Genomic DNA, 21033 nt, shown 5'->3' on the forward strand with positions numbered 1-21033 from the left:
ATGCTGTCGGGTGAAAAAGACAAAAATCCTAACACTGGTCATTCACACGTGTGATTTAACTATTCACTTTGAGAGGAAAGAAACATAAAATTCTGTGAAATAGTAGCTGAGCCTTTTCACATTTTTCACATCCTCAAGGAGGTACTCCCAAGCCACTTTTCCTTATCCCTAAAATCATGAGCAACACAGGTCTATTTTCAAACAAACAAACAAGGGAATAAGTCCTTTTCAGAAGCTTTTTCCGATAAAAGTCAGAATTTTTATTAATATCTAAGTTATAAGCCAAAAATGTTAGCAACCACAGACGTTTGCCGTCGACAAATTCAGATTCTGAGGCCCCGGTGTCAAATCCAACTTCAGAATTAGTTGCAAGAAGTCAATACATCTTCTCAGAAAGTGTATGATCCTTCCGTTTACGACCCATGGTGTGAAAAGCTTCACAGAACGTGAAACAACTTACCATCTACCCTGAAACTAAGCTACGGAAAATGGAATCGCCATTAGGATGGAAATAACAAGGCTCTGAACACCTCAGCAGTTCTTCTTAAGCGTATAAAATATAGAGACTCTGGAAAGGTGAACACTGTTGGTTGAGCTGCCAAACCCATAAAAAGAACCGTCGTGGCGCAGCGCCCCGAAGAGCTGGTTCACTTAGCTTCGCCGACGACCCCCCCGACCAGGCAGCCCTCGCTTCGGCTCGGAAGACACGGAAAACCCCCTGCGATCACGCAGGCGGCGAGGCACGCGGGTGTGCAACCGGCAGCCCCCGCGCCGGCCTGCCACCAGCACTCCCCCCGGACTCAACGCCCCAGGGCGCTCTCGCGCAGCGGCAGCGGCCCCGGCCGGCGCCGTCCCGCGGACTCAGACCTGAGGTCTCTCGCGGCGGCAGGGAAAGTGGTCTTCGGTCCGGAACAGGACGGGCGGTTCGTAGGCGCCCGGCTGGGGCCTGCCGGAGGACGCCTTGTGGAAGAAGGAGGGCACGGCGATCGTGTGCAGCAGCTTCCGGAAGGCGCTGGGGAAAGCGCCCAGCTCGGCCTCCGCCCGGGCCACCTGCTCCTCCATCCTGGCCACGCTGGCGCCGATCATGGCCACGAAGGCCTCCAGCCGGTCGATCTTGCGGTACACCCGCCGCATCTCCGTGGCCCTCGCGTAGATGCGAGGCACGCCCTCGCTCACCACGTGGGACGAGTCCCCGCGCAGCATGTCCAGCATGCCCACGAACTCGTCCACCCTGGTGAGCAGGTCCTCCAGGCTGGCGTCCAGGGCCTCGACCTCGGGCCGCGCCCCGGCTCCGGGAAGCAGGCAGGCGGCGCAGCCCGCGGCGGCGCGGCGCAGCAGCGGCAGGTCGCGGCCGGGCGCGCCCAGCTCGGAGCCCTCGTCCTCCCACGGCCCCGAAGCGCTGCTGTGGCTCTGGGACACGTTGCCGCTGTCCCCGCTCCAGGCAGCTCCCTGGAGCTCGGCCTCCTCCTCGGCCGGCCCCTCGCGCGGCGACGCCCGGCCGGCGGGACGACCCTCCATGGCCGGCTTCGGCCGGGCCCGGAAGCGGGGGGGGCGGCCCGGCCGTTCTCCTTCCGGCCCCTCCGCACGCATGCGCGCGCCGTCCCCTGCCTCGGGCTTCCGCTCGCGGACGCGCGCGCGCGCCAGTCTCTCTCCCCGCCCGTGGGCGCTCGTGCACGCGCAGCGCTCACAGGCAGGAAGGACTCGGTAGAATGTGAAGCGGTGACCGGACTATGATGAGATGCGCACATCCTCAGCGCATCTTTTCTTTTCTTTTAAGATTTTATTTTTATTTATTCATGAGAGACACAGAGGGAGACGCAGAGACCTAGGCAGTGGGAGAAGCAGGCTCCTGTGGGACGCCTGATGCGGGACTGGAATCAGGACTCTGGGATGACGACCTGAGCCAAAGGCAGGCGCTCAACCCCCGAGCCACCCAGGTGCCCCCTCAGTGCATCTTTTGCATGTGTTCACACGATCCTGTAACCTCCACCCGGATCAAGATAGAGAACATGTCCAAGACCCATGAAGAGCATCCTATTATCCCTAGTTTATTCTTGCTGCTTATATTGAAATGAAAGCGGAGAAAAATAAAAGTATGGTCCCTGAAACCTTGCTATTCTTGGTGACTTTAAGAGTTCTCAGCTTCTGGGACGCCTGGGTGGCTCAGCGGTTTAGGACCTGCCTTCGGCCCAGGGTATGATCCTGGAGTCCCAGAATCTAGTCCCACATCGGGCTCCCTGCATGGAGCCTGCTTCTCCCTCTCCCTGTGTCTCTGCTTCTCTCTCTCTCTCTCTCTCTCTCTCTCATGAATAAATAAATAAAATCTTAAAAAAAAAAGAGTTCTCAACTTCTTTCCATATTTTCCCCAACACTTGGTATTGTCAATATTTTCACTTTTAGACATTCTACTGGATGTATAGTGAGTACTATCTCATTGTGGTTTTGATTTGCATTTCCCTGTTGAATCGTGAACTTTAGTGCCTTTTTATATACTTATGGGCCCTGTGGATATTCTCTTCCGTGAAGTGCTGGCTCAAGTCTTGTCCATTTTTAAATTGAGCTATTTGTCCTTTCCTTATTGACCTATAGAAGTTCTCAATACAGTTTGAATATGAGTCCTTTGTCATATATCTTCTCCCACTCTGTGGCTTGCATTTTCATTCTCTTAAATGATGTCTTCTGATGAACATGTGATAATTTTAAGAAATTCCAATTCATCAAACCAGGAACATCTGGAGAGTGAAAGAGGACACTCAGGATACAAGATATAAAATCTTGGGCAAACTATATCATGTAATTATTATGGACTATAAGGATTATACGATGATCACGAAGGATCATACGTCCAATGCTTACCCTAGTGCAACAGGTGGTAATTGACACCCAGAGATATGTATTTGAGTTAACCAACTTGTCCAAGGCAAGTAATTGGAGGGACTAGGACCTAATGCAGGATGTGTCTGACTCCAATACCTTCGGCATCAAATAACCTCTATTCACTGTCATAATAGTTATAATACCATCACCACTTACATCTACTGGTGCTTTGGTATTTGCAAAACACTTTCCTGCGCATCATCTCACTTATGCATCTTCCCACTGACAGAGATTCAGGCTGGGATCACTGGTCTTTATGAGACTGGAAAATCGAAGCTCTGATGTGTGGCACTGTGCAAACAGCATCCCTCCAAAGTACTGCTATTATGGCACCAGTTGAACAAGCCTGGAAACAGACTCCATCTACTCCACAATGGCATACTCTTGGTGCTCAATAACTTTTTAAGTGAATATTGAAACAACATTTACTGGGCCCATGCTGTTTGGCAGGTCCTGTAGGTGGTGGGGACCGAGACCAGAACCTGTCCTCAAGGAACCTCCAGTAGGCAGAGGCTCTTACATTTTCAGAAAGGAGGCCTTCTCTCTAAAACATTCCCTAAGGCCCTACTTGTGACCAGGCTGCCAGGAGGGGTTAAGGACAGAGCTGAATTGGAAGTGGTCCTTTATCGTAGGTTGCTCACAGTCTGATGAAGATGATGCAGGCAGGCTGGATCCAAGGATCCACAGAGCGTGCCCTGCAAGACCAACTTTGCACAGGACAGAAATGAGATGTGAACCGGAGAAAGTAAAAACAGAGTTTATTGAATAGTGTGAGTGACATAATAGCAGACAGCATGTCTAGGAGACTCAGAAAGGAAAGGAGAATGATGAGCCTATATTGGAAGGAAGTCTAGTATACATGTTCCTTCAGGAATCCAGGGTAGGGCCCGATCAAAAGCAAGTGGCAGGTGAATAATAGGTGTAATTCTATAAATCATTGAAGGTAGGGGTTATCGATGCCAGCATCAGCTAAGATTTGTTCAAAACTAACGCCCTGGAACATGTTTGCGATCTGCCTCTTTGTAGATGTTATCAGGTGTTTGGGGGCTTAGGACAAAAGTTCAGAGAAAGATTAACTTTCTTGTTTCCCCTTTGAAGTGGGAACATAGCTTCTTTGGTTAATTCAGATGCAAAATATAGACCAAGAGTAACTGTGACCTAGCAGAGAAATAGCAGAGATAGAGCCTTTCTAAAATGGACTCCCTTCAGCTCCCCTACCTCAAAGAGAGATAAACTACTGACCAGAACCACCCGAGGCATCTGGAGAAACATCCCCCCAGAACAAAAATCTGGGAGGAAGGGGTGGGGATTACAGAGAAAAGGCCAGGTAGGATCCCTGGTTTTTGACGTAAGGGCCTGTCTCAGAAGAGGGAGCATGTGCTGTAGGTAAGGGCAGCGACTGGAGACCCAAAATAGCTCAGGTTCAAATTCTGACCTAAGCATGATTTTAGCCAGTTTTTCATCTAACAGGTTCATTGTGAGGTGAAATGAATTAATCTCAACATTTTTAAGAAAGATTTTAAAAGTTTATTCATCCATAAGAGACACAGAGAGAGAGACAGAGACAGAGACACAGGCAGAGAGAGAAGCAGGCACCTGCAGGGAGCCCCAAGCAGGACTCCATCCCAGCACCCTGGGATCACGACCTGAGCCAAAGGCCTATGCTCAACCACTGAGCCACCCACGTGTTCCTAATCTAAGCACTTAGAGCAGTAAACATCAGCCCATCTTATTCAAATTCAAGGGAGGGAGAATTGCTTTCACTTTAAAAGAAAAAAATAAAGGGGCGCCTGGGTGGCTCAATTGGTAGAGCGTCTGCCTTCAGCTCAGGTCATGACCCAGGGTCCCGGGATGGAGCCCCATCGGGCACCCAGCTCCACAGGGAGCGTGTTTCTCTATCTCTCTCTGCCTGCCTCTCCCTCTGCTTGTGCTCTGTCTCTCTCTGTTGAATAAAGAAATAAAATCTTTTTTTTTTTTTTTTTTAAAGAGAGAAGCAGGCTCCCCATGGGAGCCCGATGCAGGACTCCATCCCAGGACCCGGACATCACGATCTGAGCCAAAGGCAGATGCTCAACCACTGAGCCACCCAGGTGCCCCAAATAAATAAAATCTTTTTAAATAAAATAAAGAAAAAGAAAAAGCCTAGGATGCCCTAGCGGAGGAGGTAATCAAAGCACTACAGGGCAGGGCGCGGGAAGCCGGTGGTGGAGGACGTGCGCGCGCCCGAGGCAGGGTCCCTCAGCGTGCGCGCACCCGCACACAGGAGTGGGCCCAGGTGTGGCCGTAAAGAGGCCGGGCCTTGTCGTGAAAGTGCCGCAAACACGCCCACCCCAGTGACGGCTGCAAGTGCCCCCGCAGTGGCCCGATTAAACAGCTTCCGCTTCCGGGGTGGTGGTCCTTCTGTAGGGGTGAAGGCGAAGCCTCAGTCCTACTGTGTCAGAAATTGGGCAGTGGGAGCAAAGTTGAGGTCAAGAGGAAAATGAGTGCGTGCTACCTTGGCTAGGTGTTCATGATTTTTGAGGCTTCCCCCAACCTCCGCTGGTCATTAGAAAAAAATTAGAATAACTTCAGGTTCGTCTTTGGAAAACTGAAAAGCCCCTTCCAAAGGGACAGCTGCTGGAGGTAGAGCCGCCTAGGCGCTAAGGAGGGTGGTGCTGGGGAGACCAAAGAAAATCTGGCCCATGGAGCAGAATAGGGGAGGGTGAGAACACAGGGAAAGAAACGGAGAAGTGTGAAGCTGTAGGCCTTTGCCAGAAATGCCCAGGTTCTTCTAGAAGACAGATGCGTCGGAGGACCTAGTCTGAAAGAAGTGACATTCTTGTGGGTAAGTTTGTTTTAGTTTTTTTTTTTTTTTTTTTAAAACACCACTGCAGAAATCTGAAACTCAGGGTCTTGATGGCAGATTTCTTCCAGTTGTGCTTTACCTTCACAGCTGATGGATTCTGGTCATCTGGTAGGGATGGGCTGCCCCCTCAAGGATGCTGAAACAGCTTGTTGTTTACTCTGTTTTTCTTTTTCTTTTTTTACTCTGTTTTTTAATTGTCTTATTCTTTAGGTTTTTTTTTTTCTTTTTAAGATTTCGTTACTTCTTTATTTGAGAGAGGAGAGACGGAGGTAGCACAACTGGGGAGGAGAGGAAGAAGCAGGCTGCCCACTGAGCAGGGAGCCCACTGAGGGCTCTATCCCAAGACGGTGAGATCACGACCTGAGCCAAAGGTGAGATCACCGACTGAGCCACCCAGGCACCCCTGTTTCTGTGTTTTTTAATCCACATGTAACAGTCTCCCTTAGGGCAGGAGAATTCGTCCCTTGGAAGCATAGTAAGTCAGTAAAAGAATGACATGGAGCTTTTGCAGTGAAGCCAGATAGGCTGTTCCTTGGTGTGGTACCACCCAGGAGAATAGGGGGCTCATGTTCCAAGTCCCAAACTGCCAATGGCTTACAAGTGAGGGTTTTTAAGGGCAAAATTTGGGGCGGGGGTCTGCTGACAAGGTGGACACAGTTGATGGATTGGAGGTAAAGTCAAGTCGTGTTCACAGATGTTACTTAGTTATTCTGGTCCCATGGAGGTCAGTCTGTTTGCTTTCGAGAGACTTGGAATCTAAGAAATGTCTTTATTTCTTATGTTGGGAGATTTTGGATTAAGTACATCTGGTGATTCTGTAGTTAGGATAGTGTTGATCAACTGCTTGTATGTGCATAAACTAGTGGGGCTGCATCCTTCACGTTCCTTTGAATGATCAGCAAGCATTCCAGCTCTTGGACCTGGGTCTCTGTGTTTCCTGGCCCGGCCAGCTGGGCCTGGGGACGATAAGACCTCTAATGTTTGTCCTTTCATCTGACCTAACAAGATGGGTGCTGGCATCAGCTGGTGACCCTGATGTGGGTTTAGATCGTCCAGTGTATTTGATTCCTGAAGAATAACTGTATGAGAAACACTCTCATAATGGAAATAGGGCTTAATGCAGAGTTGTTTCAGTGGCCAGGTTCGTTCTTGTTACTTTGCTGTGTTCAAAATGTTGGGCGTGGCCAACATTGTGTTTTGCTGGTGCCATGTGACCTGATTGTCGGCTGGAACTATGGGACATCTGTAGATGTGGGGCCAGAATCTTATGCCTGTGGAGGTGCCTGGAAGGCACTGCTTGGGTGTGGCTGGTGCCCAGTGTTGGGGTGAGACTGCTTTGGGGAACACTGGGAAAAACTGGGAGGCAGTTGGAAGATGGTTGGTTGTGTATTTTGGAACTTTGATTCCTGTGAGACACAGGAATAGAGCTATGTCTTGTGGCATATCGTCTGGTGTATGTGGTATCACCCGTCAGGTGAGTTTATTTAGACAACGTCGCTGGCCCCAAATAAAAGTTGGAATAGAGGGATCCCTGGGTGGCTCAGTGGTTTAGTGCCTGCCTTCAGCCCAGGGCCTGATCCTGGAGTCCCCAGGGTCGAGTTCCCACATCGGGCTTCCTGCATGGAGCCTGCTTCTCCCTCTGCCTGTGTCTCTGCCTCTCTCTCTCTGTCTCTGTCTCTAATGAATGAATAAATACAATCTTTAAAAAAAAAAGTTAGAATAGAGAATGATGGGATACGCTTCACTGTCGGAATGCCCTCAGTTAACAAGGGTTTTGAGTATCAAACCAAACAGACCATCTACAAAGAGCCTGGGGACACTGGAGAGAGGAAGAGGCATCACCAGGACCCATAAAGTCCCTTCTAGTTTATCAGGATAGACCTGACCAAGATTTGAGATTGAAGTCAGACATGTGATAAATTAAGTGCTCATTGGCCTTGCAAAACAAAGATCTATAAAACACCTTTTTTAAAAAAATGATTTTATTTATTCATTTTATTTATTTATTCATGAGAGACACACAGAGGCAGAGGCACAGGCAGAGGGAGAAGCAGGCTCCATGCAGGGAGCCCGATGTGGGACTCCATCCCAGGACCCTGGGACCACACCCTCAGCCAAAGGCAGACCCTCAACCACTGAGCCACGCAGATGTCCCAAAAACCTTTTTTTAAAAGGTGACGTTCAGATGACCAAGGCCCCTGTGTGGGTTAATAAATTTCTTTTGAAATGGACATGCTCCTTTCAGTGCTGCTGCCCATCCACATGTGGGACCAAGTTGCTTGAAGTTTGGGTTCTCTGTGAGCCTGGAACTGTGAGGCAGAATTGCTCATGGCAGCTGCCGTGGGGATAATATGACAAAACACTCAGCTCTCAGCAGAGATGCCTGGTCCCAGCCCCTGCCCCTCATCATGCTAGAAAGTGTGTTTAGTCTCTCAGGGGGCATAATGTGCTTTCTTTCCGGCCGAGGCCAGGGATGTGGGAGCAGGAGGAGGGACTTGGCACTATGTAGAAGGGACTGGAACTTGCCCTAGAATGCGCAGTACAACTTCTGAGAGTAGAAGCCAGTGGGGGCATCAGAAGCTCAAGAACGATTGACCTGCAGCCCTGGGGGGGGGGGGGGTTCATAGGGGCCTGTTGATGTACATTGCAGGTTAGTTGCTCCATGGTCTCTTAATTCCAGGAGTTGGCTGAAGAAGCACCTCTTCTTTGGGATATTATGGACCTTGACTCAGGAAATTTAGTGTTAAATTGTGTCACTGATTTTTTTTTTTAAGATTTTATTTATCTGTGTGAGAGAGAAAGGGGGGGAGAGAGAATGACTGGGGTCAGGGGTAGAGGGAGGAGCAGACTCCTGTGGCCAGGGAGCCTGATGTGAGACTCGATCCCAGGACCCTGGGATCATGACCTGAACCAAAGACCAGACACTACGCACTGAGCCACCTAGGCGTCTCATTCATTCATTCATTCATTCATTCATTCATTCATTCAAAGATTTTATTTATTTATTCGAGAGAGAAAGAGAGAGGCAGAGACACAGGCAGAGGGAGAAGCAGGCTCCCTATGTGGAGCCCAATGTAGGACTCAATCCCAGGACCCCAGGATCATGCCCTGAGCTGAAGGCAGACTCAATTGCTGAGCCCCCCAATGCCCCTCTAGGCGCCCCTTAGAAATAGATGCGTTGAGGGTGAAAAACTTGCTGCACTTGTGTGTGTGTGGTATATAGATGTACACAGTGTATGCATGTTTCCTCTTGATTAACTGACCACAGATTATATTTCTTCATTGGAGTACATTTCATCTCTTCATTATCCTAGGTCTTGATGCTAAGCCTCCTTCATGGTCAGAGCCCTATGTAATGCAGAGCACTATAGTGACAGGCTGATGGTCTTCATTCATGCTTGTGATGCAGAGTAACATAGAGGCATACAGGGCTTTGTGTGGATTTCCTATTTTAACTCATAAATTTTCCCCTAATTGGATTGCATGTCCGTGGAATTCAAACAACTTCTAAGTCAGCTAGAAAATTTGCATTGCCTTCTGTCAGCAGCTCTGAAATCATTTGTCATGGACGAAATCATTTGCTGTGGAGTCAGAAATTCTGTGTTCTCTTCCAGAAGGCTTGGGAAATTCTCCAGCCACCACTGGCAGCAGCTGGCTTGTGATGCCTGAATCTTCACTCATGTTTTGTTGCGGTACTTCTCAGAGTTCTGTTTCTTCTGAGAACAGGTGATTATCCACTATCCACGTAGCTCACTAGGCCACCTTTCAAGTTTCTTGCTTACAGGTTGTCTTACCGGAGAGGCCCCCATGTTCCCTCTTTAAAAACAACACAGCCATCCCTGTTACTCTCTATGCTCCTTTATTTTTCTTCTCACTACCTGCCACATGATGATTAATTTGTGTATTGCCTGACCTCTCCCTATAGAATGTCAGTCCCTTGAAGACAGGAATTTTGTTTACTGCTAAATTCCTAGCACAAAGACCAATGCTTGATTGGCCATATGGTTGGTACTCAATGCTCATTGAATGAATGTGTACCAATTTGGTATGTAAATTTAATTGTATGTAAAATTAATGGCTTGGTTGATTGAGCATCTGACTCTTGACTTGACTCTTGGTTTCAGCTCAGATCATGATCTCTCAGTCATGGGATCCAGCCCTGAGTTGGACTTAATGCTGAGCACGGAGTCTGCTTGTCTCCCTCTTCCTCTCACTTGTATGCTCTTGTGTGCTCCCTTGCTTGCTCTCTCTTTCTCTCTCTCTCTCTCTCTCTCAAAAATAAATATATAATTCTTTTAAAAAGGGCACCTGGGTGGCTCAGTGGTTGAGCATCTGCCTTTGGCTCAGCTCATGATCCTGCGGTCCTGGGATTGAGTCCTGCATCAGGCTCCCTGCATGGATCCTGCTTTTCTCTCTGCCTGTGTCTCTGCCTCTCTGTGTGTGAATAAATAAATAATTTTTTAAAAATAAATCTTTAAAAAATATTGTGTCAGGGCAAATAACTCAAACCAAAGTTTCTCAGCCAGAAACCAGTGTCCTTGATTCCTCCTTCCTCCTCAGCAATCTCTTCCCCCTTCCTCACTATCACTGACACACATCGATTCTTTTTTTTTAATTTATTTATTTATTTATGATGAGAGAGAGAGAGAGAGAGAGAGAGAGACAGGACAGGCAGAGGGAGAAGCAGGCTCCATGCACCAGGAGCCCGACGTGGGATTCGATCCCAGGTCTCCAGGATCACGCCCTGGGCCAAAGGCAGGCGCTAAACCGCTGCGCCACCCAGGGATCCCCACACATCGATTCTTTGCCAGATTGTACCTCAGGTTCCCCCACCTCCCTCCAGCTGCCCTAGACCACTAGCATAGTGCTCTCCTAACTGGCCTCCCTGCTTGTCTTATTGCCAGTCCCTCTCCTTCACAGTTAGCAGCAGATTGGGCTACGTTGAGTCCCTGCTTATAACCATTTCCAAAATTCATTTTGCTGCACAAGTCTTTACTTATCGGTATTATTTATCTTCTACTATGTATCAGACACTGTTCTAGGCATTGAGGGCTGTGAACGGACATTCCAAAAATTCTGCCCCTGGAACTTCATTCTAGTGCTGGAGATAATGGTAAGCAGGAGAAATTGGTAGCATGTTACCTAGTGATGAGTGCTAAAGACATTCATTCATTCGAAATATGTAGTTAGTTCTTTCTTTCTGTTTTTGTTTTTGTTTTTTCCTATTTACTTATTTGAGAGAAGGAATATGCTGCAGGAAGGGGGCGGTGGGAGGGTCAGAGGGAGAGAGAAACTCTAGGATTCTGCACTGAGTGTGGAGCCTGACTCGGGGCTCACCGTGGGGCGTGATCTCACGACCCTGAGATCATGACCTGAGCAGAAACCAAGAGTCCACCCAGGCGCCTCATATATATTTCTCATATGTACAAGGATTTCTCCATCCCTCAGCGTGGGCTCACTCTGGTTTTCCTCTGTCACTACCCAGAAGTGAGCCCTCTCCCTCGTCCTCAAATGTTCACATTTAAGATGTTCATCTTCCTTGTGACTAGCCTTCCTCTTACCTCTTACAGACTCTAACTCCTACTTCTGTCAATGTCTGCTGTCTGGACACAGCCTCTGCAGCTTCAGGGTGTGGGGTCTTCACACTCCACTCCCTGCATGAGGGCACAGAGAATGTAGGTACTCGGTATGTGCAGGGCTGCAGTTTTGCCAGTTGGATGCAATTCCTAGAGTTGTGTGCATGTCTGTGAAGACAGTCGGTGCTTGTCATTTGTGGTAAAGACACATGAGCACTGAGTTAGCAAATATGGATCACTGCCTCTAAGGGATGAGCAGGCTTAGGTTTCTGCCAGGGTCTGGCCACATTGTCATCAACCGACCAATACATAATCTAGTTTTGGGATGTCAGGGTGGCTCAGCGGTTGAGCATCTGCCTTCATCCCCAGGGTGTGATCCTGGAGTCCCAGGATCGAGTCCCACATTGGGCTCCCTGCATGGAGGCTGCTTCTCCCTCTGCCTGTGTCTCTGCCTCTCTCTCTCTCTCTCTCTCTCTCTCTCTCTGTCTCTCATGAATAAATAAATTGAATCTTTAAAAAAAAATAACCTAGTTTTATGTGTGTTTGTGTTTGAAGATACCTTATTTAGCATATTTTTGATTCATTAATGTTGAACTCCCAGCCAACAGGACTGTAACCCACGCTTCATGGAATCTTATCTAACACATGTGTTTTCTCTGTAAGGCACTTCACTATTTTTGTGGTTAAAAATGCTGGGAAGAACTTCAGCACTTAGGCTTGGAGCCCATTTCAAACTGAAGTCACCAACAACCCCTCCACTTCCCAAATGCAGACTGTGAGAAAGACACTTGTACGAGGTGAGCAGAAACAAGAAGGCAGGGTTCCACGTCATTCTCCCTCAGCTGCACATGTCAGTGAGTAACCAGGAAAGCTCCACGAGTATTGATTTTGGAGCTACAAATATATTTTACTGAGTGGGTAAGTTTGTAAATATAAAATCACCAAATGAGGGCAGACTACACACTCAAATAGCCCGATGTAGATGTCTTGGTGAGGAATAGGGAGCCATAGTGGCCCAGGTCAGGGCTCAGCCTGGGCAGGGTGAAGAGGACATCCCTACAGAGGGGCAGCCTGGCATAGGGGTCAGAGCCCTCCAAGCAGGGTGAAGACATCTATGGAGTGTGGCTGGAGGGAGGGAAACCCAACCTGGGAAATGAAAACCCAGGCAGGGTTAGGAGTCCCCAAGGTGGTCAGGGGTCAGAGCCCAAGTGGGGTGAGGGGAGCAGCCACACATGGGGACAACTCCGTGCAGCTTGTCAGAGCCTGAAGGTAAGGAGGGCATCCAGAGAGGAGGCCAGACCTGTGATGTGACTCAGCCCAAGGGGTGAGGGGGTGTGCATTCAGGGTCAGACTGGCACAGGGATCAGAGGCTTATCAGGGAAAAGTTTTCCATGCAGGAAAAGGGGTGCCAGCAGTGGGAGAGAAATATGAGAAAAGAATGCCAGAATGAACTCCGTGATATTGGATTGAAGTTAGAGGTATCTGAGTGAACTTGTGGTTCTATGTATATATTATACAACTATGTAGAACCATAATGTGTGTATATGAATTAATGTACACACAAATATTCTCACATTCTGCCTATTGGAAGGAAGCAGCAGGAAGCAGTGACACCCCAGTAGTAATGAGCATACCTGGCTCTCTGATCTTGGCTTTTTAATTTAATTTTTATTTATTATTTTTTAAAGATTTTATTTATTTGGGAGAGCACAAGCAGCGGAGGGGCAGAGGGAGAAGTGGACTCCTGGCTAAGCAGGGAGTCTGATGCAGGGCTCAATCCCAGGACCATGGGATCATGACCTGAGCTGAAGTCAGACACACAACCATCTGAGCCACGCAGGTGCCCTATTTTATTTTAGAGAGAGAGCGAGCACTCACATGTACACAGAAGGGAGGGATGGGGGACACAGAGGGAATGAATCCCAGACAGAGTCCCTGCTGAGTGCAGAGCCTGATGGACCCTGACCTCACCACATGAGCCAAGACCATGAGTGCACCAAGCATCTGTAAGCCAAGATGCTTAACAGAATGCACCACCCAGGCGCCCCATCATCTTGCCTTCTAAATACTACTTTTCCACTAAAAGGAACTAGAAGTGCTTGGAGAAATGGTCAGTTCTAGAGCCAGGGCAGGGAGAGCATAAGATGTATCCAGATACCTTGCTGTGACAGAAAGCAAGGGGTGTTCAGACAAGGTTGGGATAGGTCAGAACACAGAGCCCAGCTTGAATGGGCCCCGCTGCCAAACAGGATTCAGTGTGGTCATCAGAACAGACAGTGGTGGTAACAGTGATAGTGTTTAAGAATCACTTCTTGCGGGATTCCTGGGTGGCGCAGTGGTTTGGCGCCTGCCTTTGGCCCAGGGCGCGATCCTGGAGACCCGGGATCGAATCCCACGTCAGGCTCTCGGTGCATGTAGCCTGCTTCTCCCTCTGCCTGTGTCTCTGTCTCTCTCGCTCTCTCTGTATGACTATCGTAAATAAATAAAAAAAATTAAAAAAAAAAAAAGAATCACTTCTTGCCAACTCAGACCTGAGTCATGAGGAAACATCAGATAAACTCAAATGGAAGGAAACTCTACAAAATAACAGCCTGTAATCATCGAAAGTGTCAAGGTCACGAAGGTCTGTGAAACTGGGGAACTGTTCCTGATTGAAGAAGACCAAACAGAACTAAATGCAGCAGTGAGGTGTGTTTGCTATAAACGTGATCCTTTGCTTTATAAAAGATGCTGTTAGAACAATCGGCAAAACTTGAATGGGGTCTTGAGATGGGCTGGTGGTCGTGTGTCCATGTGCATTTCCTGATCTCAGTGGTTGCACTGTGATTCTGTAGGAGAGTGCCTTGTGGGGGGGACAGTCATACTCAAGTACTCGGGCTGATGGATCATGTCAGCAGCTTATTCTCAGATCCTTCTGAAAAATTAAATTCTTTGTACTCTAACTTCTGTAAGCTTGTGATTTCCATAAGTTTCCAAATTTAGAACATTTCTAAAGTGATTAATAAAAGAACGCTAAAGACCTTTTTATTTTTTAAAAATACTTATTCAGGGGATCCCTGGGTGGCGCAGCGGTTTGGCGCCTGCCTTTGGCCCAGGGCGCGATCCTGGAGACCCGGGATCGAGTCCCACATCAGGCTCCCGGTGCATGGAGCCTGCTTCTCCCTCTGCCTGTGTTCTCTGTTTCTCTCTCTGTGTGTATCTCTCATGAATGAATAAAATAAAATAAAAACAAAAATATTTATTCATTTGAGAGACAGTGTGAGTGAGCATAGGGTGGAGGGTCAGAGGGAGAGAGAATCTTAAGCAGATTCTGTGCTGAGCCTGACATGGGGCTTGATCTCATGACCCTGAGATCACAACCTGAGCTGAAACCAAGAGTAAGATGCTCAACTGACTGAGCCACCCAGGTGCCCCAAGACCTTTTTAAAAGCTCAATGTTGGGATCCCTGGGTGGCACAGCAGTTTGGCGCCTGCCTTTGGCTCAGGGCGCGATCCTGGAGACCCGGGATCAAATCCCATGTCGGGCTCCCGGTGCATGGAGCCTGCTCCTCCCTCTGCCTGTGTCTCTGCCTCTCTCTCTCTCTCTCTCTCTCTCTCTCTCTCTCTCTCTCTCTCTCTCTCTGTGACTATCATAAATAAATTAAAAATAAATAAATAAATAAAAGCTCAATGTTGTCTCTGAAATGTAGCCACCAGTCTCTATCTTTTACTCAGTATTTATCGTGAACAGCAGAAGGCAACCAGGTCTGTAAGCCAACAATGTTTCTGAATTTGTCAGGAAGTTCTTTCTAGATTCATCCTTTTTTTTTTCCATTTCCCTTTTTTTTTTTAAGATTTTATTTATTTATTCATGAGAGACATACAGAGAGAGGCGGAGACCCAGGCAGAGGAAAAAGCAGGCCCCATGCAGGGAGCCGGACACGGGACTCAATCCCAGGTCTCCAGGACGAGGCCCTGGGCTGAAGGCGGCGCTAAACCGCTGAGCCACCTGGGCTGCCCCAGATTCATCCTTTTAAAAGTCTGCCTTTTTTCCTTTTGGTTAAGAATTACTAATAAAGTCACTACTGTTATTATATATGGTAATGTGTTATTATATATGGAATAGTTATTAAAATTATTAACTATTATAGTAACTATTGCTGTTGCACATTCTTTGCCTTCAAATAACGAATTTGAGAGCTTTATGGACGAAATCGGTCAGGGTTCCTAGGGGCACAGAAGCTGACCCGGGACAGGTAAGGCAGTTTCCAGAAGCACGGTGAGGGCTCAGGAAGAGGTTCAGGGTGCCGCTTCCAGGAACAGCCCACACTGCAGAACTGGACGGAGAGGAACTTTGCCTTGCCTCTGAGCTCAGGACGGTTCAGTTCATCATACCCGCTTCTGCCCCAACACCTTGCCTCTACCTGCCTGAGTAGACCTGGCTCCTTGAACCCTCCCTTAGCATCACTAGCTCTTGTCCGACTAGGCACGGGTGACTCTGATTGGTGGGCTCCAGGTCATGTGACAACACTTGTTGCAGGAATCTGGTATTTTCAACCAGACCGGTTAGACAGACTTGTGGCCCAAGGTGCGTAAGCGATGAGGGGTGCAGATGTGGAACAGACAGAACGAAGGACAAGTATGCACCACAGGGTGGTTCTGGGGCTGATACTGGCTAAATGTGGCTTAAGCGCTGTGGTCTCCTATGTCCCGGAATCCGGGGGGGTCGCAGCCCTGGGGCATCAGGATCTCTGGGCCGGGGTCAGGGCGCCTGCTGGCCGCTAGCCCGGGTCCTGTGCCGCCTCCCGGGGCTGCCCCAGCACGGCCGGGGGTGCGGCTGGGGGTTCTGCTCCAGTGGGAAGGACTTCAAAGCTGAGGGGAGACCTCTGCTGCTGGTATTGCAAAGGTGATGGGCGCCTCAAAACCAGGTCCGGTTACCAGCCTTACACCCACGACCTCGACCTCACCTGGGCGTGTTTCTAAACGTGCTTTCTATTTTTTTTTTTTTTAAGATTTTACTTATTTATTCATGAGAGACACACAGAGAGAGGCAGAGACACAGGCAGAGGGAGAAGCAGGCTCCACGATCCCAGGTCTCCAGGATCATACCCTGGGCCGAAGGCAGGCGCTAAACCGCTGCGCCACCCGGCGTCCTTTCTTTCTAAAGGCAGTGTCCCATGCTGCAAACATGGTGGCAGGCAGCTAGAAAAACACGTGAGGACCAGAGTTCAGCAGGGACTCTAGCCCTCACGGGTCATACATTTCTTTTTTCTTTCAAGATTTTATTAGACCGCGAGTGCATTGGCGGGAGCACGAGTAGGGGGGAGAGGACAGGGGAGGGACAAGCAATTCCTTCGCAGTGGGGAGCCCCTCCCATGACTGATCTCACCACCCTGGGATCATAACCCCGCCGAGGTCAGACTCAACCAACTTAGCCACCCAGGCACCCCTTGTGTCATTCAGTTCTTCTCTGTTACTGTGTTTTACAGCCTTTGTGGCAAAAACCAAAACCCCCAAACCTAGGATCAGTGCGTTAAAAAGCTGCGACTTGAAAATGCGTTTGGAGAAACAGAGGGGCAGGGGTTTGAGGTGTGGCTGGCCCGCTGTCCCCTGGGCTTCTGAGGGTCCAGCACAGGGTGGCACCCTCAGGGTGCTGACCCACCCGCAGAAGCAAAAGCGGGGCCTCGGCCCGCTGGAGCACGGGGGGCAGTCCGGAGGTAGCCCCCTACCCACTGACCCGCATCCTACCCTCTCCATCTCCCCTCCTGGGCAGGAACACGAAGTGACAAATCCACGGACTCATTGTGTTGGGGGTGGGGGCGCTGAAGGGGTCAGGAAATAATCCATTTCCACCAGACGGGGAGCTTTTCACAAGTATTTTACTGATGCTGGCCCAGAGGGTTCTGGAAGCCAGCCTGCAGGGCATCAGGGGAGCCCCGCCCGCTCGAAGTACTGGTGGCAGGCGGCCGTGAGCGTGGCCACAAACACGATGAACTCGCTGAAGTCCACTTCGGCGTCCCCGTTGGCGTCCAGGTCCTTGAGCAGTTTGTCCACGGAGTCCCTGTCCCTTTTAGTCTAGAGACAGAGGCCGGGGTCAGCGCCACTGCTGGCGGGATGGGATGGGGGTGAGGGCATTGGGGGCACTGAGGCCCAAGTCCCGGGGCTCTGGGCAGTTGCGAGCTGCTGGGACCCACCCTTGGATTTAGGGCCGGTCAGAACTGCGTCATGCAGCTCATGAGGCAGCGTGTGTCTCACTGGCCAGTTGGGGAGAGGGTGTCCTTTGGACTGTTTTGATATGCTGTAGAGGGGGTACCCACCAGCTTTGCCGGGTCACCTCACCAGATCATATGGGGGCCTGTGCTCTACACCCTCCTAGGCAGCGAGCCTCTGATCCTCAGGGCCAGCCCGGACACAGGGAAATCTGGGGCTGCAGAGCCCCTGGGCACAGTGGTGTGTGGGGGGGTGGCAGGGAAAGTTGGGGCTACAGAGCTCCCCCTCCCCGGGTACCCCGGGGGGGGCGGTGGGCAGGGTGTGTGTGCGTGCGTGCGTGTCCATGCCAAGGCTCTAGGCAGTCTACGGGAGTCTGCCCCAGTGCGCAGCCTCACCAAGGACCACCCTGTGCAGGGGTGTCCCTGGCCCAGTGCCCCACAGCCACCCACTGGGGCTCCTGAGGTTTGTAGCCAACAGCCCCCCCCCCCAGTATGGCAGCTCTGACTGCACCCCAGGCTGGGCTTCCGTGTCAGCTGGACCCCGGAGACGGCAGCCCTGAGTCCCTGCTTTTGCCAAGTTTCTTCGTTAGGGTCCCCCACCTCAACCACTGGTTCTCAAATTGTGTTCCCAAGCCACTTGCCTCTGCCCCTCCTGCAATCCCCAAACTTTTGGCTCAAAATCCCCCGGGTTAGACTCAAACTTGGCAGTTTATCAGAGCATCTGTCCCCACCAGCTTTGCCCAGTCCCCCACCCCGGGCAGGGGCGTTCTGTGAGCACTGGAGTTTGAAACTCTGCTCTAAGTTCAAAAAGAAATTAAACTGCATTTCTAGAGTTTGACACACATCAGCTTTCAGCTCCTGCAAAGGGAAAAGGCTGAGAGACGGAGAGTGTGTTGGGTGGGGATTTCTTGCCTCCACATTTCTGTATTTTTACATTTTCTACCAGAAACATGTATTTATAGTAGACAAAAACAAACTTCATTTAAAGAACTGTATCCTCACTGCCCTTACATATTGAAAGACTGTGTTTGAATTGAAGACTGAAACTTTTAGGCTTCCATTTTTAAGAATCAGCTCAGGGTAGACCCATTAGAGGGCAGGTAAGTGGGGTTTGGTGGGTTCCAGGGGAGCCAGGAGGGGGAGGGGAAAAGTGGGAAAGAAGGGGAGCTGGAGCTGAGAGCTCCCGGTCAGAGAGGAAGAGATGGATGGTGAGCAAGGGGAAAGGGAGAGGAGGGGAGGATGGAAGGGGAGGAAGTGAGGGAGGAGGGGACAGGAGAGCAGCTGGAGGGTGAAGAACAGAGAGGAGCATAGTGGGGAAAGGAGGAGCGGGAGCAGGAAGGGAGGAGGCAGAGGAGGGCGGGGCCTCTGTTTCGAGGTCCCCGGAGGAGGCCTCCCTTGGGCAGAAAAGTGCCAGGGTGGGACCTCCTTGCGTCTGTACCCCCGTCAGCCCCACTAACACCAGGCCCGGGAATGCTGGGAGGACGGCCAGAGCAGAGGGGACAGCAGGAGTGGTTGTGGCCAGCAGCCTCAGAGGGGTGCAGCTGTGAGGGGCCAGCACACCCAACCTCACCGTGGGTCCTGGATCCCCCCCAGTCCTGCAGCCCAGTTCAGGCTGGCACCCCGCCCCCAGCTCTCCCCCTGGGCTCCCCCCCACTCTGGCAGCAAGTAAACTGCTGCTCCAACTCCAGGTTTCAAGGACTGACCCAGGAGCCACACCTGCTCCTGGCTCTCCCCCAGGGCAGCCGATCCATTCCTGGGGTGGGGGGGCTCCTCCTTCCAGAGGCTCTAGCCCTGGTGGGGGGCAGTTCAGCCATGCAGCCCTTCGGGCCTTCCCTGCCCTCCGGTCCACTGTCCTCCCTGCCCTCCCCACGTGCCCCCACCAGGTCAGTGCTCCCACTGTCCTCCCTGACCCTCTCCGTGGGCCCTCACCTGCAAGAAGCCTGGGAGCTCCTTCTCCATGAGCACCTTCAGCTCCCCCTTGGTCAGGCTCTGCTTGCTGCCCTCCACCCCTGCGTACCGGGCGAAGACACTAATGATCATGCCCATGGCGGTCTCCAGTTCGGTCATGGTGCTGGATGTGGACCCACCTTCCCCCTGGGAGCTGGCGTGAAGGAGGAGGAAACGTCCCCAGAGGCTTTCTGGAGCTTTATAAAGGCCAGCCTCTATTGACAGAGGGTGCGACCAGCGGGCTGGACCAAGCAGCAAACCCTGCCCTGCCCCTCCCCGTTCTGCATTGCTCACTTCTGAAGAAATGCATCACAGAGACTTCCTGTCCGAAGCCTCCCCCCAGCCTGCACCTCACGGCACCCACATTTCCCTGTGCTTCCGTGTGTCCTGGGGTCATTCATCACTGATTTACTGAGCAAGGGTCAGGGGACAAGGGGGTCTGTGGGGGTTTGTTAAATGAGCAAGGAATGGATGGAGCAGTCCTATCCGGTTACATCTGGCCCCATGCAGTGGTGGAGGCGGGCCTGGCACTCAGGGACCCAGCTTGAGGAAGGCCGCCTGAGGGAATGGCAGAAAGAGCAGGATTTTGCTCCTGCAGTGCTGTGCAGAACACCCCACGGAGCACGCAGAGGACAGGCGCCTCAGACCCGCTCCCCAAACCCACAGCAGACACTGCTAGCCCCAAGCAGGTGAAGGGCCACCCTGGCCTGCCCTGCCAGGCTCCTTAGAACCCCCTGCCTGTTCTTACTATCTCCCTGTGCCCTGCTGGGGGCGGGGGGCTAGGGGGGCCGTGTGATTTCCAGACCTGAAGGCTGTCTCTGTTTCCTGATGGACAGTGCCAGGCTGTGACCAAGCCAGGACTCTGGGAGCACAGAGTTGCCCCTCCCTCGCTCCCCAGAGGTGGCATAGGTCACGGGGCTATTGCTGGAGATGCCTGCAGGGCCTGGCAGAGGGAGCCCCCGGACAGAGCTTGGAGGTCGGTGGAAGGGAGATAAAGCCATTTCCATGCAGCGGGCTCAGCCCCAGCCTGGCACTGGTGGGGAGCAGCCCATCTTCCACCAGTCCTTTCTCGTTTGGACACGTTGCCTTTCCCAGGTCTCCTGCAGGGGAGGCTCAGCGTGGCCCCGCAGGTGGTCATTTGGGAGCAGATATGGTCAGCCCACTCTGCTGTGCTGGGCAAGTCCCTCTTAGGATGAGACTCCGGGTGCCCAGCAGATGGAGAGAGCTGGGGGGAGCCTCCAGAGGGAATCCCAAGGCCTGGAGCCTCTGCAGCACCACGAAAGGGTGTCAGAGGCCCTGTGGTGACAGTTGGTGAAAGGGAAGTAAGTGTTCAGGGCTGTTGCAACAGGGCTCATGACTATCCCAACAGTGGGGACACTGGCTCAGCGCCCACCCACAGCAGAACTGGCAGGGATGCCCAGGAGCAGAGTCAGTGGGGGTCACAGAGTGGGAGATTACTGAGGAGGCAGACAGGTTGGGGGGATTCTGGCCGCAAGCAGGCCAGGGCTTACCCGTCTGAGCAGGGATGAGGAACTTGGGTCAGGCGTCAGGATGGGGAGGGGACTTCCTAACTCTTGCTACAGCCGCGGGGTGAAGCAGT

General features: G+C 51.2%; 2 protein-coding genes and 1 long non-coding RNA gene across 3 annotated transcripts; 1 reads left to right on the top strand and 2 right to left on the bottom strand.

The window, feature by feature from the left end:
- Positions 1-203: 203 nt before the first annotated feature.
- BLOC1S4 (biogenesis of lysosomal organelles complex 1 subunit 4) lies at positions 204-1553 on the bottom strand. Its single transcript, XM_055326546.1, has one exon. The coding sequence runs from the start codon at positions 1516-1518 to the stop codon at positions 862-864; it is 657 nt and encodes a 218-aa protein (XP_055182521.1). The 5' UTR covers positions 1519-1553; the 3' UTR covers positions 204-861.
- A 3679-nt stretch (positions 1554-5232) lies between these two features.
- Positions 5233-10334, top strand: LOC129510089 (uncharacterized). Its single transcript, XR_008664520.1, has 3 exons — positions 5233-5701; positions 5954-6093; positions 9337-10334. It is a non-coding gene; the product is annotated as an uncharacterized LOC129510089 (long non-coding RNA).
- Positions 10335-17138: 6804 nt separating this feature from the next.
- S100P (S100 calcium binding protein P) lies at positions 17139-19663 on the bottom strand. The gene is made up of 2 exons (XM_055326610.1): positions 19416-19663; positions 17139-17352 (listed from the first exon to the last, which is right to left on the bottom strand). The coding sequence occupies exons 1-2, from the start codon at positions 19551-19553 to the stop codon at positions 17203-17205; spliced, it is 288 nt and encodes a 95-aa protein (XP_055182585.1). The 5' UTR covers positions 19554-19663; the 3' UTR covers positions 17139-17202.
- Between the last annotated feature and the right edge of the window lie 1370 nt (positions 19664-21033).

This window comes from Nyctereutes procyonoides, unplaced genomic scaffold (genome assembly GCF_905146905.1).
Source record: "Nyctereutes procyonoides isolate TBG_1078 unplaced genomic scaffold, NYPRO_anot_genome, whole genome shotgun sequence".
Classification (NCBI taxonomy): Eukaryota; Metazoa; Chordata; class Mammalia; order Carnivora; family Canidae; genus Nyctereutes; species Nyctereutes procyonoides.

Bases quoted from the DNA above. Each gene is read 5' to 3' on its own strand.
- BLOC1S4 (XM_055326546.1), bottom strand. From the start codon at position 1,518: ATGGAGGGTCGTCCCGCCGGCCGGGCGTCGCCGCGCGAGGGGCCGGCC.
- S100P (XM_055326610.1), bottom strand. From the start codon at position 19,553: ATGACCGAACTGGAGACCGCCATGGGCATGATCATTAGTGTCTTCGCC. The intron at 17,353-19,415 runs GTGAGGGCCCAC...CTCTGTCTCTAG, and splicing joins AGCTCCCAGGCTTCTTGCAG to ACTAAAAGGGACAGGGACTC.